Genomic DNA, 20,561 nt, shown 5'->3' on the forward strand with positions numbered 1-20,561 from the left:
GACCACACCATCATTTAAATCAAAGCACCTTAATTACGTAAAGCGTCACAGAGCAGCTAGCTGCCAGGCTGTAGACTCTTAGTGTTGTTGCACTGGCCGTAAAGGAGTTTGTTATCTTTGACTTAATGACTGTGACAACTGCTCTGAACGATGTCTGATGTTGTCATTTGGGTAACTTTTCAAGGGCTTTAATGTGTGATACATGGTGTGTACATGGTGTGTATGATGCACAGGTTATATGTGTGTGAGTGAGACATTCAGGATGAGCGTGATGAGGGATCCTGCGGTAAAGGAATAATCGTTTTTATATGAGATGGAAACTGTTCCCTCTGAAATCGCTATTATCTCTAAAGAACCACTATGTCGGAACATGTATACATGCAAACGCACTCATATTTCACACATGATGCTCCCAGTGTGAGGGTACTCATTAATGGCTCACGCCCTCGTGACACCTTTGGAACATCCGCCTCTGATTAAGACGCCTGGCTGCTGAAGCGGCCTGTCAGCTGTGGAGTAGAACCAAAAGACTCCCCGAGGTGCCCTCAGTCCTGGGCTGTGTCTTGGGCTGTGGTGGGGGCAGCAGTCTCTGAGAGGTGGCAGCCTAATCAGTGCAATTGTGTTGCATGTTTGAACCCATATAATCCACTTTTGCCCCAGTTGAATATAGCAGTTTACGTATGGATAGGCTGTGACAATAATCTGAGGAACCACAAAAAAATAAATAAATAAAATTGCTGTCACATAAGCTCACAATAGGGTTGATTCAGCTTTTTTTTCAGTAATTTGAGAAATAATGACTTTTTTTCACCTTTTTTTCATCCAAAATGTGCTGGGGCAAGGTCAGGCCTGTCATGTTCTTCCACATCACACCCTTTCTTTACGGACCTGACTCTGTTCTCTATAACATTATTACATCCTGTATTAAGACTTCTCTTAAGGCTCTCAAAGATCTCAGTTTTGTGCTCTTTGGCTGCAGTTATGAAGAGGATAACTGAAGATCTCTTCCCAGAGACCCAAACAGTCTTACCTATGTAAAGCCAGTTAGCCGTTTTGATCTTTCTTCATGTATTTGCTTTAGTACTTGTACTCACAACACTACCAGAGACTAGCCACTGGCTGGTGGTGGAAAATGCATCACAAACTGTGCGTTTCTAATGACTGGCTCAATTACATCCAATATTTTCACTCAGATGTACATCCTGGACCTGGACTTATCTGTCACTGTCACTTATCAGTGCCGTTCTGCTGATTACACTCAGAACATTTGTTGCCTTTGCACAATGTTAACTTAAAAAGCTGGATCAACGACATATTCAGTTCAGTTCTATATTTACATTTAGATGCACGTCACGCAAAACAAAGCAGCAAAGTACTGCTAAGGTAGACACCTAAATCAAAATTAAAATTATTAAAGTCTAAAAAAGAACATTTATTAACATGAACATGTCATATTTATTATATCAATTCAAAATAACAATTCATTATTCATTGTGAAGGAAAGCAATATTCAAGTCAAGCTTGTATTTTTAGCATTCGCACCTTCCTCTCTGGCTGTTCTTGGCAGGTTACGAGGGTGGCAGCTTACTGAAGGTCCTTCGGGACATCGAACACAGCACAGAGGTGGTGCTGGACCGCTGGAATATAGACATCGTCCCAGATGACAAGGAGGAGAAGGGCGACCCAGTACCCTACAGCATCGTCAACAACTACTTTTCTATTGGAGTGGTAAGGAAACTCTACAGACAATAACTTGGTATAAGTTTTCAATGAAAAGAAATCCACACTATGGTTTACAGATATTCACTAGATGTGGTTCAAACCACTAAAATGTCATGTCATGTGCATTACAAAAAATAATAATAATTAATGATCCATTTATCAGTAGGTATTAGTTGTATATTGTATATATTTAGCTATATCAGCTATGACATGTCTTATGTCTGTATCTTGGTATTGGCCAGTTACAGTTAAACAAGCCCTTCAAAATTTAATCAAAATTTAGTGTTGTATGAAAACAGCGTGTGTGTGCGTAGTCACGTAAATTCCGTTTAATTGACTTGTGTATCAGTTATGTATGTAATGTAAAAGTCCTGCCCCCAAATCCGACTGAGACACATTTATTACAATAACAGCATGGTGAAAAAGATTATTTGGTCTTTGTGGACATAGGCAATTAGTAGATTCATCAGTGATTTTCTGCTCTCTCATGGGCAGGTTTTGTCTTTTAATTGGAGGAAAGAAACACGCTGCCAGGTTCCAGTTGCTTAGCAACGTTTTATCTTGTCCTGATGGAGATACTGGTATAAAGGCTCAGGGACGTTTATTCAGAGGTGACAAACAAGGCCTTCATGACGTTATCACAGTGCTGGTCTGCTGATTTAGCTTCAGCAGAGTCAATTAGTGGATGCATCCCCTCTGTAAGTCAATGAAAGTTCTTGCTTCAGCATTGCTTTATTGCAACCATAGAGGTAATCACAGACTTAACCAAACCGCAGCATTCCTCTGTCGTGATTTAGACATACAAGAATGAATCTGAGGCTACGCTTTAACCATCAACCAGAGCACAACCATTCATAATTGTTTAAACTCATTTTACTGTTATCTTCTTATAGTCACATAAACATCCTATAATTACAGTAAATACTTGGAAAGCAGACTGTAAACCTTGATGTTTTGCCAAACTACAGTAGATACCACCTGATGGTGTATTCTAAAATGTTTTTGCACCACAGAGCTAATGAATAAAAATAACACCACATTAGCGATACAGCACAGTGCAAATGAATATAAATAAACTGGGTGACTTAAGTGTGAAGTGGACATATGTGCACAGGTAGAAGTTTTGGCAAGAGGAGGATCAACCACAGTGATGTTATACAATTATACCACCCACTGATATCTCCATATGTGCCAGTAACACACTACATGAAAGCATAACATGGCACAGAGAAAGTCAATGGCATGTTCAACTAAATGTCACTGGTTAGTATTAGTGCAATCTCATTTGACTTTATCCTGGCTAAATATTTTTAATCAAAAATGCACTCAGACCAAGTCGACTTTAACTCCTTCCTCTCAAACCTGAGGCGAAGGCAGCGGTAGGAGGGAGCAGTGCTTTCTTAGTGGCCTGGATGGTACTGCCACTGTGTCAGATGGAGGTGCACAATAGCATTTGACAGGCCATCTTGGTTTGATGAAGTGCATGAATAAATTTTGCCTCTTTTTTTGATCTTTTCATTAGATTGATTGACAATATGAAAAACACATAATAACCGCAGCTGGGGTCCTTTAATGTATATGTCCTCTGTGGGAAACGGAATATTTTCTTTCCTCGGATTCTGACAGCACTTCAGTGTGGTGTGGCCATTAAATAAAGCGACAGATCGCTGTGCCTCTAAGAGCCATAGTGACAGATGGCTGAGTATCTGGGTGCACACGACACCTGAGCAAACCAACCTCTGACTCACACCAATGATGCAGCCATTAGTAACCCTCAAATCTGGTTTACTAACCATACAGGGTTTGCGTTTCCTGCCATCCCATCACAGACCTTGCTACTCAGGGCTTGGTTGCTATGGAGACAGGAGGTTGGCAAGGCCAAATCTGAAAGCTTCCACAGTCATCTGTCCTTTATCTCACTGACTTAATTGTGGATGACATGGTGTGGAGCATGTGGTTGGCTCAGCCAAGGCACTCAGAACTGTAAAGCAGAGTGTGTATTTTGTCGTTTCTGTTTCATTCTATTCCTGTATTTAAGATGATGTGAGATTTTACTGTTCATCAGGGTCAATAATAATGTTTTCTGTTGCCATGTTGTGCAAATATTCTTATATTTGAGAAATAGTATTGAAATACCTAAAGTTATATCCATCATCTTCAAACAAGATGAGGATTTAGTTTGTGCTTTCATTGTGCTATTGGCAGGAGCAACTGGCTGTCCAAAGATACACTGAGCAGTGGGCTCAGTGTGGGGGCTGGCACTGCCTCACTGAGCAGAGAGGATAGCGATAAGAATGTCTGCAAAGCCTCTGCCTTCTCTTTCAGTTTCATCAAGTTCAATACCTTTAAAGTGTTTGTATTTAGTCATGTTTTCTGTTCAATGAGTAAAAGCCATACATGAACCACACTGTAAAACATCATACAGGAATTCAGTGGAAAAAACTTGACTGACTTACTCGGCTGACTTAAAAAGATGAGTCCAATATGCACTGTGTGAGAGTTGAAACTCTCCAGACATCATTATTTTGTAGATGTTTGATGTAAACTTTCTGTGTGTCTTTAATTCATTTTAAGATCACGGTCACTGTCATGGCTGTTTGTTTTCACAGTGATGAATAAAGTATGACAGTTCAAATTTTAAAATCACACTGGGAGCAGTGTCACATACTGTCTTTAAGCCAATGCTGTGAACTGAAGAAGTGAATATTCAAACAGAGGAAATGTAAAAGCTGTTGTTGTTGATTCAACTTAATATCTTAATGTTATTGAAGATATCTTCTCAAGTTCAGTTCATTTCACAATTGGATTTACAAAAGAAAACTTTAGAGAAGACTTTACAATCAACCTAATTGAAGTTAACTCACATATTTAAGGCAGGAGTTGAACTGACATTTTTAAGTTGAAAATGCCCTAAACTATATGCAGTGAAATAATGCCTATAACCATCTATGTACACATGCTGGTCAGTATCTGGGCTTTCATTTGACCCACAGCCTGGAAAGAATCTTGTGAGAGGAATTCGACAGAAGGAAATCACACCATGTCAGCAGCCATTAAAGATGCCACCTCGTGTTGCAGTATGGAAGTTGATCCCTCTGCAGGAGCTGCTCTCTGTGCAGGACTCACAGTGGACGGGTGCACAGGTGTAAATGTGTATGAGCATGCACTTGAATGTACATGACCCTGTGTGTGTGTGTGCCCTGCAAGATGATTCCTAGTGTTAATGGCCAGTTCTTAATGCGTACTGCAATCGCTGACTTTGCCGTTAGCCAGGAGGGTGTATCATGTGGCTCTTCTGATGGACATATAAGTCACTAGCTGCTTCTTTTACCTGGTGCAGAAGATGCACCAGGACAATGAACATGAAGACATTAATGCTGTTCACTGCAGGCTTCACTGCAGCAACCATGAATCGTAGTGCTGGTAGGCGTACAGTAGGCTACAAAAAACTTTAGCACTGGATTGTCTGACCACAAGGTCCATAGATGTTCTAGTCATGCCACACAATCTTCCTTCCTTTAGATGGTTTGTCCAGTTGTCACGGATTTACCATTTATGATAAAAATTGAGATTAAAAGGGGTTTGACCTTGTAGATTCTAGAAAATTCTACTCAAGTGAGAGGAGGCACCACAGAGATGGAAAGATCAGCATCAAACAACAAAGAGGGTAGAGTCAAAAAAGTTTTAGGAGTAGTAAATTAACACATTTGAATGGACCCGGCATGGAAATGAATACGCTGCTATGTGAGAAACCAAACCAAAGTGGAATGAAAGCCACAGATTTAGTAAGTGGCAACGAAGCCTGTGTCTTTCTAGCTACATGTCTGAACACACTGTAAGAGCAACTCAGGCCAGATGCTATGATCTCTCACCCGTTGTTCCTCATTGTAGACACTGATGTTTTTCAGACGTAAAATAACTACCATTGTTAGTCCTCAACTGATGTGAAATGGTGGCTTCAGATTGGCTCATTTACAGTGTTTATTACACTGATTTTGCACACAGATGATGACAGAGATATTAACTTCATTATCGGGTCTTAGAAGGCATTGCAGGATGAGCATTTTACTCTCTGTTAGAACTTGTGCTGCTGCAGTTATTATATTAATCTGCCCACTTTGATTCGTGCCACATTGAAATCGTCATGGATATGCTACTTGGGCTGACCTAATAAGTGCCATTGTGACTTTTATGTAAAAGTGTCTCAGGCATTTATTCAGACATGGCAACAACATGTTAAGGTTAAAGTAAAAGGATGCATGTCTAAAACGGAATTTAATGAGCAAGCCAAACTAGGAGCACTGCTGAGGAGAGCTGAACTCAGATCTCTGCAATGGTTGGCACATGTTTGGAGAGTGTTTGCCTCTCCACCGCTGAGACACTTTTTGATTTGAGTCACATCAAAATTCTTCACGGTTTTGTGTCTTAAGTGTAACAGTTATCTCCCGACATAGCATGGTCGGAAAACAAATAAGGCCACAAGGAGCAGAGAGTGTGCCCTTAAAATGATCTGTGTTTGTGACAGAGAGATGGAGTAGCGCTGGCACAGACTGAAGGTCAGGGGAAGTATCAGTGACAGGAAGTAAGCGTCTGCCAGGTTCAGGCCAGGTTACCACAGTAATGAATGACCGTGCTGAGTGACACCTGGCCGGTCTTAAAGACAGGAGGAACAACATTCAAAAACACACACATGGTCAAACACGTGGACACGCAGGCACAAATATCTAGAAAGTCTTTAAAGCCCCTCACAACCAAATGAACTACATAAACGTCTATTTATTGTTTATTAAGAGCTTAAACCTCAAGGACTCCGCTTCAAACAGCCTTATTAAAACTGAGCTGTGACCATTTCAAACCAGTGAGAAAGCACAGGGAAAAAAAGAAATTTATATTCACTCATTCATTGATTATCCTTGAGGTCAAAGACATATTTTGAACGTATTTTCCATCTCATAAAACCTCCGAAGTCCATTTTTTAATATTTTAAAAATGGCATTGTTTACATCCATGTTTGCTAGCTTACAACCTTCCTGCCTTTGCTGGCATATTGCAACATCTTTTGGCACACTACTGCCACCAACTGTCCATGTTTGGAATGCTCTTCAGCAGGAATGCATATCATGACTAACATATATTCATGCACAAACACAAGATACAAACAAACATGGGCCCACTCTATTGATAAAAACTCAGACACTCCATCATCTCTCATCTGTTCATCTATTTCATAGCTTTACTTTCTTTAACAGACCTTAAGTTTTCTACTTTTCAATTTTTATTCTGATACACACATTCCTGTATCAGCCCCTGACGCCCAGTCAGCACCAAGACAAACATCAGCAACAAGAATGGAAAGAACAGAATTTGAGCCTTTAAGTCAACTGAAAGGACAATTGAAAGAGCAATTGATTTTTTATTAATCCTTCTCCTCTGGAAAACTTTATATTATATTATATAATGCTCGTTGCTAAAACAATGATAAAAATGAATAAATTATAAGGTGGTTGTAGGTTTGGTTTAATTTTTTTCTTTGCTTTTCTTTTTTTTTTGATTTTCTTTTGATTTGCCATGTATTTTCATCATGACTTTCTATGTTTTTGTCTTTTCTTGGCAGAAATACATTTCCATAATAATAGAAGCAGGAATTTAGGTTCTTTGGCATGTGTTGGTATAAATCGTGGATGATCACTCGCTGAACATGTCTATGTAGCTTGCTTTAGTATCATAGAATCAAAGCATTTCGGAGATTTGAGGTGGACTCTGACATTTCTGCTTGACATTAAGCCAACCAAGCCCCTTACCAAAGGCCAGTGAAATACAATACAGATGAAGTGAAAAGTGAAAATCCTCCACTGGGTGCTGTGGGTCTCACTGAGGTGACATTTTTCCACTAACTGTTTTTGTTGTTATTTTGTTGTTGTTTGTCTTTTCCCTTCCCACTTTGCACATCACTCATCCAATAGCACCTCCCCGTTGCCCCCACACACCATGTGCAAAACTTCAAACGGCAAGATCAAAACAACCTTCATCACATAGGCAACTATGGGCGATGGCAAATGTCACATATTGTTACAGCCAGATTTTTCAGGGGGACAATGAATAAAAGTGGGACTGGTCAGAGACTGCCTGCAGCAGGGGACTGAGAGCACATTTACTGACATGAAACAGTACGTCATGTTTTGGAAAGCTTTGCGGCCACTTTGTGTCATTGTCTGGCCCCGATCCACATGCTGAGCTGCGTGCTGGACGCGCTGCCCACGTTGTACCAAAATCAGTAAAAACATAACTCCCTGTTGTGTTCATGTGTGACAAAGGCTCCTCAGGCAAACTGTAAACAACTTAATTTTTTGTGTTTTGTTGTCTTGTTTTATGTGTGCTTGTTGTTGTGATGAGTAACCTTGCCATGAGAATCAGATTTTTAGTTTGAGCTCAATGGGCGAAGTCAGTCTCTCGTGCCTTGGGATCATTGCAAAAAACAAAACAAACAAAAAAAACGGTTCACCTGTGATGTCTGCTCACTGTCTTGGTTTGGGTATCAAATTCTCAGCCAGTTGAAGCAGCAGATGCAGCTCTATTTTAAGCTCTGATATGTGCTGATGCTGTGAGCGCAGTGAAGAGACGCGTTTCAGCAGACCAGTAGCACCAATAGATTTTGGGGGTGACAAGTGAGGACATGTTTAATTGTCCACCTTTTCTTGTCACAAGCTCCCATTCTGCTTGTTGCAGAGCGCTGAAACACTTGCACAGGTAGGCAGGGTGCCAGGCTGTCATCACAGATGCCTTTGTCTGTCAAGCTGCATGATGGTACATAACCCTGATTCCAAAATCATTGGGACGATGACGTGAGCGTTTTGAGGACGTCCCTTTCTTACCCGTTACCAATGAACCTGTTTACCTGTGCCAGTGACATCGCTACCATGGTTACTTTATGACATTTTTCACTTAGTCTCTCTTTCAGACTCAACACCAACTGAACACCTGGAAAAGTATTTATTTAATCATTTAATTTAGAACAATAAATGATTATCTTATGTTATCTTAGACACAACAGACCCAGGAAAGGAGGTGGAGGTTGGTAAGTCCACCTGTTTTTCACTCTCTCAATCGAAGCTGGAGCGAATAAATACTTCTAACTAATGCAGAGTCGTTTGACCTGGGAATGGATCCCAATTGTACCCTTTCACACTGAAGACAAAAGCCACATGGAGATGGGTGTTAGTGGTGTTTTTGGTCCAGTGTGAAAGGGGTATCAGTTATCACCATTTATTGATGTTTTGCACACCTTCTCAATTTTTTTGAAATCAAAGAACATCCACGTGTGTGTTAAACAACATCCACGAGATTGCTAAACAAAAGGTTTCCCGTCAGAGCATCGCATTGCAGAGATGAAGGAGCAAAGTACTCGCTGCCTCTCAGATATGGAGAGCCATTTTAGTCAAAATGAAATGAATAAATAAGCTATGAAATAAACCCAATCAATAAATAAATACATTGAATTATTTCAAAATTATGTTTTTCATAAGACTACAATGAATTAGTTCACAGGGTTTTTATTTCATAATGCCACGTTTATTTCATTACTCTATTTATTTATTTTTTCTAGTATGCAAATGAAAAGGCGTGGTCATTTAAAGATTAAAGTGACATATTTTGTCATTGGAGGGAACTCACTCCAACGAAATTTGTTCTCTGCATTTAACCCACCCAAGTGACGTGTGCACACACACACAGCAAACCCGGGGCAGTGGGCGACCGCGTGCAGCGCCCGGGGAGCAGTGGGGGTTAGGTACCTTGCTCAAGGGTACCTCAGCCGTGGACACCGGGACGGGGAATCGAACCAGCGATCCACCGGTTACGGGTTCGACACCCTAACCGCTGATCCACGAAATTGCCATGAAATAAATTGATGTGGCATTTTGAAATAGAGTAAATGTATCTATTTAATTATTGGGTTTACTTCATAGCCATATTTATTCATTTCATGTTGAATAAAACAGCTCTCCATACTCAACAGTAGTTTGCCCATTTTGCTGTTTTATCCTATTGGCGTATTAGCACCTAATGATGAACCAGGTTGGTAACATTAGCATACTATGTGAAGTTTAATGTCTAACCCTGTCATTTCAATTTTTTGAAATGTATTTAAAATTTTGGAACACTTTCATGTTCCACATTTTACTTTCCTCCGTTAAAACAATGTACACAATATTAGTTGTTTATAGTATTTTGAACATGAGCACATTATGTAAATCACCAGTTTGATAGTTTATGGAAACAGTTATAATTGTACTTGAAAGTGTACTTGTATTGATTTATTGATTTGTATACTGAGAGTATAACAATATACATGTAGTACATATTTAGCCACCTGCTATATTTTCTTGTAGCTAATTGTTAAATAAGTAGTAGTTACTCGTTATTAATTCTTCTGCATACTTCACATATATGTAATACTTCAGCTGCCAATGTCTTTAAGTGGTGTAAGTGAGTGGGGATGTGTCATGTGTCTTGTCTCTGTTAAGCACTTTAAGCAGAACCAGATGATGTTATTATACTATGACAGAGAAAAGGATGAGTCCTTAAAGCTGCCTTCGCCCATCATTACATCATTACAGTGACACTCTCCATCCACTTTGCTCTGCTGCTGTGCACCATCACTTGAACCACATATAGCAGACATTATGACTTTCTCTGACATGTGGCCGATATAATCTCACAATCCGTGCGTCTTGAATTTCTTGTAGATGCGCAGTGGCTGTTTATGCGTGACAGATCACATCCTCAGGCCTGAGTGGTCAAGCTCTGGTCAAGCTCAGCCTGCAGTCCGGCTCAGTTTAGCTCGTCACTACAAGCGTCACAATGCCGTCCTGTGTTGTTTGTATGCTACATGCATGCACACTGTAGCCTCTGCAAAGCCTGCTTTCTTCATGATATTCACACATCATGATGTGTTTATGATATATTGGAAGCATTACAGACAGTTGACAACACATTTACCTAAATAGGTGCATCTCTACATTTTTGTCATTTATTTGTTTAGTGCTATTAAAGCAACTTGGGCATTTTAAAGGGTAAAACCTTTGTAATTTAAACTTGAAATAGGAAACTTTTCCAGAGCTCTCTCGGTCGAATGAAAGCCCTTCTGACTGCTCTTGTTTTATTTTGGTTTCTATTGCTCTCCCTCTTCACCGTCTTTGCCTGCTCCATCAAGAGGGTTCTTTCTTTTGCAGGGTAGAGTTTCCATAGATACTGTGGTTGTTCCACAGTCCACTGGGGACAGTTTTGGTTGTGCAATGCCACAACTTCGTTTCCATTTTCATCCTCCTGAGTGGCAGACACAGTAAAAGTGAGGCTTTTAGGGAACTACTTTATAAGAAAGATGGTGTAATTTTTTATGGCCATTACTCTGTACATTCAATATTCATTTGATAATGACAAGCTTAAGCAATAAACTTGTGTTGCTGAAGTATTTTAAAATGATCATGAAACTATATATTAGTGTCAAGAATTTCTGTATAATGAAATATGCTAATACTGATAAAATGCCCCCATGTTTTAAAATGTAGAACACTGATCATGCTGTTGTGACAGCATGATCCCCTGGTGGTGTTTGTTTCTAAGTGAGGTCATACTGAGGCTACTCTTGTGATTGATCAGGGTTACATTCACCTCTGCCCCTCAGGTCAGGGGTTAAACATATGGGGAAAGGAGGGCCGGTTCCAGCCTGAGCCCTGCTCCGATCAACTTGTGACCTTTGGTTCAGTGTAGCGTTGTGTGATGGTTAGAGCTCTATTCTGCTTGCCATTTTACATCGAACATTGTACTAAATTACTACAGTGCAGGTCATTATAAGGAAAATGGGTCTTAGCAAAACAGGATAAATTGATCATTAAAATAGTTGGCTGATTTAATGTTCCGTCTGTTAGCTGTTGATCATTTCAACATTTTAGTTCTAGGATGAAAGTTAATCAGCCTGCATGAATAAAAAAGTAATTTCTCATGGCAAAAGGCACTAACTTTAGAATATTACGGCACTAATATTTGATATTTACTGTTATTACACCTCCAGATCTGCTTTTTATAGCTGGGCTAAGATGGGTCTTCCTTAAAAGCCACCTGAGGCTTTCCGTTCTTCTTTGGGCTTTGTTCTAAAGTTGTCCAATATGTTCAATTGAGCAACAAAGTCCACAGTCTCTATAGTAACCATTGGGAATACAACAATATGCAGACCTAGGTATGGCCAAAACTACAACAGTCGGCGCTGGAGAAACCATTATCATTCTGGTATGGAGGAAAAAACACTCTGGCTTATCTGTATTTCTGTCAATCAATCACAGTTGTCTAGGGCAACGGAGGAATGATTCTGCCTGAATCTGTGGGCCAGTGGCAGGTTTATACCCCCACCCAACTCTCTGTGAGTCAGACTACTACTACATCAAAGGTTTTATTTAGTTCAATACACACAAGGCAGATGATAACAATAAAATCACACTGATCCTTGTATGAATTGTCTTTGAGACAAATATCATGATTTTCTGAGACACTTTTACATTGAAGGCTGTGATGTAAGGGTGCTTGTACTAAAAGTGATGAATGAAGTGAAGAATTTTCCCTTCAGGGATAAATAAAGGAATTCTGATTCTGATTCTGATTCTGAATGGCTGAACCTCTCTAAACATCTTTTTTAACGTTGGCGCCACACTGTCTTTGCATATGACCTATAGCAAGCTGTGAAAACGCCCAAGTTTTACTGTGCCATTCACGTTGTCTTATCTGTTCTTTCCCACAGGATGCTTCCATTGCCCATCGCTTTCATCTGATGAGAGAAAAGCATCCTGAGAAGTTCAACAGCAGGTGAGAGGGTAGGATTATTTGGAAAACATCTACAGGGAGGAAAACACGCTCACTGAGAAGGATTTGTTAACTTTCCATGTCCCACAAGACCCAACAAGCAACTTTATCGCCAAGTAGTGACCTCACACTTTAATCTGGAATATCACACTGAGTTGCAATGGTCAGCAATCAATAACAGGACAAAACCTGCCTGCACAGTGTAATCAATATATTGGCAGTGTTTTAAAAGTGAACTGAGCTTTGACATGAGATGGCGTGAAGCTTAAGCCTAACTAGGCTGGAGCCATGCTTTCCATGACAGCTTTTAGTTTTCTGTTTTTAGTTTGTTTGTTCAGCTAAAGTTCTCAACTAATGAACAGAATGACGGCAGATGAAGGCGGTTATGTCATAAATGGAGGTTCATTCTAAAAGCAGAAAAGGTATCTTCAAATGTCAGGCCATGCAGACAAGTCCATAGCAGTCTAATTAATTGTTACATCACACTGGAGGCTGCCACAGTCTGATTAGAGAATGACAGTAACAGCGATCCAGTGAAAAGAAATATTTCCAGCCATATTCAGTATTCTTCTTATTTAAGGTTTCAACCAATTTTAGCCAGTTATAACTAACAAGTATCAGCTGTGTATTCAGGGCTGATATTAACTTTTACTAAAGTAAAAGTCAACATTCATAAACCCAATTAAGTAAAAGCATGTAAGTATTATCAGCAAAATGCACTCTAAGTGTGAAAAGCAAAAGTATTTATTTTGTCAGACACTTAGAATAACAGTGTCAGCCTGTGAGTGGAAAAACAATTCCCCAAACGTTTGGAAAGTATGAATCATTTACACACTAAAACATGTACATATAGGGCCCAATTTTAAAAATATTAAAATTAAAATTTTCTCAACACTTAAAGGAACACTTGATTCAATTTACCAGGAAATCACAATCAGAGAAATTGTAATCTGAAAAGTAACACATCATCCTAACCAAAGCTATCAGTAGTGGATTAAAAAGTAGAATATTTCCATCTGAGATGTAGTAGAGTAGAAGTCTAAAGCTGCCTAATATAAAAATGCTCATGTAAAATACCTCCAGTTTCCACTTAAGTACAGTATTTGACTAAATGAACTTAGATACATCCCACCACTGCCTAAGAGTCCACAGGCGTGCTACAGGCTCTGTACAGCTGGCCTCCCATTTCACTGCAGTCCATTAAACATTCTGTATGCACATTCAAACTGCAAGTCACAACATGAGGTGGCCCGTGACAAGACGGGACAAGATCTGAACATGTTCCTACACTAGAGGCAGTGGTATGCACATTTTTCTTTATTTCCTAAGACTGTAGTAAGGCACCACATGCTAGTGTGATTGTAACAAGGTGCAACATGCTCATCATGACAATGCAAAAGTGATGAGCTTAGCACGTATAACGCTTACCATGCTCAACATCTGCATTTTTATTTAGCACTGAACACAAAGCAATGTCATTAGCTTTTCATGTATGTGAATCATTGAATGTATATAAAGATGAGCTAGCAGTTGGGACATGGGCCACACTAAAAACTCAAATTAGGTGCTTTAAAAACAAGGTGAAACGACTGACGGCGCTGCTCGCCGTCGGATCAGGCAGGTGTACGGGCAGGAACTCGATACCACGGCCCAGTTACACCATCAGGGCGTGATGGTCGCTATCCAGGATATTTTTATCTTCACTTTTGTACAGTGGGAGGAAGTGAAGACGCATCATCCATGTTTATATATGTGAGTGACGTGAACTCAAAGCACATGACACACAAAACACACGACTGAACTACACCTTCGCCCTGATACATATGACGCCACAGGCACTGTAATTTATTCTGAGACAGACTCGGACGGTATTCTGAGCTTTTCTCTTTTGGGAACTACAGAGACAAACCATCAATTGTTAGTTTAATGCTATTTATTAGATTTGTTGATAACATCAACAATGACCAGACCTGCCCTTAACACGTAAATATTATCCACCCTCAGGACCAAACCCTGTACTATCCACAAATATCAGAAGTTGTGGGAGAAACACAGCCTTTGATGTCTCCCTGCTTTCATTTCCAGCAGCCTTTGCTGTGGCCACACTCTGTGACGACTCGCTCAGATGGCCAGGAGAGAGCAAACGGCAGGAGTGTGCACACAGACGCTGTAGACACATACTGTCGCCCTGAGGTGACTCACTGTTGATCAGTATATGGTGCTGCTTGGCTCACGTCGGTGGCCAGCCTGTTGTCTTCACTGTAGCCTGAGGGTGAGGCATGCACGTCTGTGTGTGTGTGTGTGTGTGTGTGTGTGTCTAAACAAACAATTGGTGTTTATGAATGTATTTATGTTCTCAAGTGTATTAACGCAAGCCTCTGTAGCTTTGACCAGTGTGAGTGATGCAGACTTGCACCAACCATGTGCTTAAAAGCCACTCTTTGTATAATGTGGACTGAGTGAGTTGGGAGTTTATACTAATGCACACGAGGATGGATCGTCAAGGGTGTGGCTCTAAACTTCTCAGTAAAGTGTAAAAGCTTGTTTCATGTTGTTTGCATGATGACAGCAACATGTATGCCGCTGCATCCCCCCCACCATTAATTAGTCGACATACTGTTGGAAATAAAAGAAGAAAGAGCAGGGAGAGTAAGAGAGAGGTGGATTGTTTACTCTGTGGCATTCAATAATTAATGCTTAAATTTCCATCTCAAGTCCCATATCTGTTCTCAGAATCCCGGGCAGTAGGAAGAGGGGGCTATAAAAGATAAAAGGGAGATACCTCTGTTCTCTGGGGGGCTTTCTTTGCTCTGTTCAACTACAGCCAGACTTAAAAGATGTAAAGCATTTATGTGGAGCAGAGCAGGGCATATTCAGCACACGTAAAGTCAGCGATTAAACACAGTAACCTATAAAGCTGTATTTCTTTTCTGCAAAATGTGCTTCACCGTTGCTCTTTGATGGCTCGAACTATTCCACTGACTGATCACTCCATTGCTGTGTGAGCCACTCCCGCCTCCAATCCAAGAGTAGCTCCAGGTGAACATAAACAGTACCAAGACTTTTCCTACACAAAATAGTCTAATGCACATCATTTTCAGTAGGCTAACCCTGAAGGCTATTGTTCTTCTGTGAGTTTTCTTCATTAGAGAGACAGACAGCTCATGGACGACTGTCCTGTTGTTGTGTAACTGATGTTTTGGCAGGCCAAGTGTCTGTCCTTTTTACAGCACTTTGAATTGAAAGGAGTCAGTGTGTACAATGAGCAGTTGTTCTTCTGTGAGTGAGCAGATGATAAATAACCTTCGACCTGGCAATTAGCTCAGTGCTTTGTCGTCTTCCCTGCCACTCACAATCCCAATCAGACACTCGCACCCACACACCATCCCCCGCTTGTCTACTAGCACATACAGCCCCAACCCCCAAGTGTCATCGTCCCATCTCAGGCCTGCTGGATAAAGGGGATGTGTGACTCCTGACACCTCATACTGTGGACCTCCACCAGCACCTAATGGTCACAGTAGTCAGACCTCCGGGAGCCCAAAGGCCCAGGTGCTAATGACTTCTCACAGTGAGGACAATGCTGTCTTTCTGTTTGTGTGTGTGTGTGTGTGTGCACAAAAAAGTGGGAGAGTTTCAGAGAAGAAAAGTCGGATTAGGAAGTGCTGAGAGGGGAAAAAAGAGTCAATTTAGAAATGCAACTTTTTGTCTACTTTTGGACAGACTATAGATACTGCATATCCCAGTTCCAAAAAATAGAAATTAATAACAAGATGTAGTGTCTTTATACTTAGTTGTTGTTGTTTTTTTTAGGTTAATCTTTCCTCCACTCAAACCACAAAAACACTTCATACATGTCTCAAAATTAGCTTATTCACAATAACACAAGCAGCAGTTCTCACTCACAAAACACCGCTGTAAAATACTATAACGGGGAGCAGTACACACGATGAACCTTTGTCTTTTTCATATAAACCAATATTTTATGTAGCATATGGTAACTTAGGGTTGATGGCAGCAGAGACAGACTGGCACACTGACCATGGTATCAGGCACTTTTAGCTTGCATGGGTAGTACCGATTCTCAGATCGGCTCAGGTGAGATCAGGTCGAGACAGGAGATGTTAGTGAATTGTTGAAGCCCACTTGCTTCCCCGAGTAGGTTGATGTGAGAGAGTTAAAACAGAGTCGTTGAAATAGCCTAAAACAGAGTTATTTATTTAGAAACAAGGATCTTTGGAGATCCCACCTCAGAACACAAGTCTGCTTCAGCCAAACGCCAAGTGGGATCTAAAGCACTCAAGGAAGTACATCATTATATATACTTTAAGATAACACCGGTTGCTAGTCTCAACACCTTTACACTCCATCGAGAAGGGAGGGGTGGTGTATCAGTGTCTTTTCCTGTCGGTCAGAGTGACTTGAGATATGGTGTCCTTCTCCTACTATGCATGATACCTCTGTCTCCCTCAGAGTGTGCAGTACTGAGACAAACAACTAGTTCTATATGATTATAACATTATTAATTATACCATTAATAATATAGCATAAAACATATAGCATAAAACAGAATAAGGCATGTTAAACATTTTTTAATCCACAATTCCCCCTTTTGATCTCTATTAAGAGATCACTTACGAATGTCAAATTCAAACTCTCTGATGACCCTATCCTGTTCGTCCTCCCCATCAGAGTCCATCTTTTGCAACAACGGCATCATGTGCCTTGGAACAGGGGCGCTACCCTTCTCTACTGTGGCTGTGATGAATCTAACAGTGAGAGCTCGAATACAGGGTACACAACAACATCCGCAAGTAACCAAAATTCCAACAAAAGTAGTGATAGAGACCATAAGTGACAAAATCAAACCTCTCCACTGCCCAAACATATTTGTCATCCATTTCTCCAGAGGTTACTATCTTTGTATCCTGTGGAGATTTGTATTATGTCTAGGGGTTTTAGTGTGGTATAATCAATAGCTACAATGTCATTGGATGAGATGTCAGGGGTAGGTGTGGGTTTGTGGCTCTAAAGCAAATGTGGTGTTGTCAGTGGATTCACACAAGAGTAATATTAAAGTTACAATCATCACGGCCAGCAGGCTGAGTCCTGCTAGCCATTTAGCATTACCATACATCACTTCTCTTTTCTTTACCCTGTCAATGGTTTGAAGTTGATTATGCAACAGTTTACACTTAAAATAGCACAGATACAATATTAAATGAATTATGACTCAATTCTAGCAGCCACGAGGCTGCACAACTTATCCCCTTTATAGTCTGGTATGACCGCACAGCGAGAGTTTTATTAGAGCAAGAGCGAAAGCCACACATACAATAAACCAACAAACAATGAAGAAAGATAACTGACAGTCGGACATCTTTACGTGCTATCTAAACTTCTTAAATTCTCAAATCATACCGTTTCACCATCGGATTTCGTCCAACGTATATGTAATATAGAAAAGCCCAATTGGAAAGTTTATCTGCCACCCACAAGTGTTGGTAATATACCTGAATGAGAAGATTTTAATCAACTCTGTTCTCTGTATGAGTGATACCACCTGCTTGGTCAATTTGTTTTGTTCTCTGATTATTATATTCATAGGTTTCAGAGGTGTCTGTTTTGGAGGTTGGTGGCTTGGCACGCCACATGCAGGAGAGGAGCGCTATTTCACCTCCTCCCGTGACGTCTTCTCTTCTGTTCTTCAGTGCCAGGGGTAGACTGCCCTGTCACCTAGTCAGCACACGGGGATTATTCTGCCCCTTTGTGTGTGTGACTCACGCCCAACCCAGTTGGGTCAGTGTTTGCTGCCTGGAGGTCCTGGTGGACCTCGAAGAGGGACCTCTGCGGTTCCTCCGCTGCTGCACACTGGCTCCAGTGGTACCAGGTGTCTCCTTTACCCTTCAGTCGGACTGCATGCGAGGTTCTCTCCACCACCTGAAACGGTCCAGTCCACCTTGGTTCCGACCACTTGCGTTTTATTACCCGCAACAGGACCTAATTCACCTCTGGCGACGAAGCCTTGTGCACCCCCCCATGTTGGTCCGTGACCTGTTTGGCAAAAGCTGAACCGAAAGCCTGCAGTTCTTTAAAATATGCTCTTGTGGTCAGGTTTTGTTTGTCTTCACCAATCCCAATCAATTTTGTCATGGGACCTGGAAAAGCTCTCCCTGTTTGTAGCTCATGAGGAGAGAACCCTGTGTTCTGGTTAATGGAGCTTCGAATGGACATGAGTACCAGGGGTAGGGCATCTAGCCAGGTCAGGTTAGTCTGTGCACATATTTTTGCCAATTTGTGCTTAACTGTTTGATTCATCCTTTCAACCTTGCCCTGTGATTGCGGGTGGTAAACAGTGCCAAATGAATGTTTCAGCCCTAGCATTGCCTCCACCTGCTGGAGGTCTTGATTTTTGAAGTGAGTCCCATTGTCTGATCGAATTTTCTCTGGGAACCCATGTTGAGGAATGTAGTGATTAATCAAAAACTTTATCACTGACTTGTTATCCTCCCTTTTTGTTGGCCACGCCTCCGGCCACTCTGTATACACATCCACACACATCAACACATACCTGTACCCTTTCACTGTGGTTATCATATCTGTGTAATCTATGATAATTTCTTTCCCTGGTCATACTTTGAGAGGATACTTACCCGGTTCGAGTTTTGATGGTCGGTCTGGCATTGTACTTGGTGCAAAGTTCACATGTTCTTACCCAGTGTTTTACCATATCTTTCAAGTGAGGATGCCACTAGTTCTCCAGGTTTCTCAGCATCTGTGCCGCTCCCACGTGTCCTACTCCATGCGCCTCCTCTAGCGCTGTTTTTCTCATGCCTGGGGTAGAATAAGACGTCCATCCGGACTCCTCCACAGTCCTCCCACCTCCGTAGCTCCTCGGGCTTTCCAGAGCGTTTTCTCCTGTGGTGAGACCCCCTTTTGCAATCTTATAATGTCAATTAGTTCTGGTTCAGTTCCATCTCTTCTTCTGAACACATTAGTTCTCGTTTAACCTGATACCCAACCGCCATCTTTGCTGCATGATCTGCTGCATTGTTCCCTAATTTCTGCCTCGTGTTTGATGGATTTGTTTATTGCAGTTATGTACATTAGCGCTGTTTTTTCTCCCCCTTTTTTCTGGAACAGAATGCCATTAACAACTGCTTCTGTTTCAGAAACATCAAGGCAGAATGGCAACGTGTAGTCTGGTAAGGCCAATTCAGTGGCAGTAGCCAATTCTGGAAGATCACTCTGCCTAGGAATAAAACCTGTTTCCTAGATATCTGTAATTTGGCTTTACTTACCTTAAACCCTTTTCTGGCTAAGTGTTGCAGGACAGAGCTGGTTGCTGTAAGACAGACAGTAGCTGTGGGTGCCGCCAGGAAGAGACCATCTACATACTGAATGAGTGTGGTGTTGTCTGGCAGAATGCAGTCACTTAAAGCCTATATGAGGACCTGTTTGAACAGCCATGGTGACAGTGTGAACCCTTGTGGTAGCCTGGTGTACCCCAGCTGTCGACCCTTGTAGGTAAATGAAAAAAATGTCACAGCACTCTTCTGCTAATGGGAGACAAAAGAATGCATTAGCCAGATCAATGCATGTAAACCATGAATGAGATGAATCCAGATTAGTCAGAGCCACATATGGATCAGGCACGGGCACCGTAGTAGTAGAAAGGATGTTATTAATGGTTTTGAGGTCATGTGCCATTCTGTATTTACCTGTCCCTTTCTTTTCTACTGGCAGGATAGGGGTGTTCCATGCGGAGTGTGAGGGTTAGCCATGTCATATGTCAATCAATGTGATATGTCTTAGCTTAGTAGTGAAGATGAGGGATTTGTGTGAGTGTCCAATCAGTCTGAGCCAGAGTGTGTTTAGCCACACCTCCTAGTTCTTTTGCCTGATGTTTAGGATGTAATGCTAGTGAGACGTGAGGAACCGCCTCTTCTGACACCATATACCAATCTAGTTGAACTTCTGTGAGCATG

General features: G+C 41.1%; 1 protein-coding gene across 11 annotated transcripts in view; it reads left to right on the forward strand.

The window, feature by feature from the left end:
• Window positions 1-20,561, forward strand: part of LOC124066619 (diacylglycerol kinase beta) — a 109,528-nt gene that overhangs the window by 56,179 nt on the left and 32,788 nt on the right. For all 11 annotated transcript variants that reach the window (XM_046403160.1, XM_046403159.1, XM_046403165.1 and 8 more), the window contains 2 exons: window positions 1,568-1,728; window positions 12,512-12,576. In XM_046403160.1, the coding sequence (XP_046259116.1) occupies window positions 1,568-1,728; window positions 12,512-12,576 (226 nt within the window). The remainder of the gene's footprint in view (window positions 1-1,567; window positions 1,729-12,511; window positions 12,577-20,561) is intronic.

Source organism: Scatophagus argus, chromosome 11 (genome assembly GCF_020382885.2).
Source record: "Scatophagus argus isolate fScaArg1 chromosome 11, fScaArg1.pri, whole genome shotgun sequence".
In the NCBI taxonomy this organism is placed as follows: domain Eukaryota; kingdom Metazoa; phylum Chordata; class Actinopteri; family Scatophagidae; genus Scatophagus; species Scatophagus argus.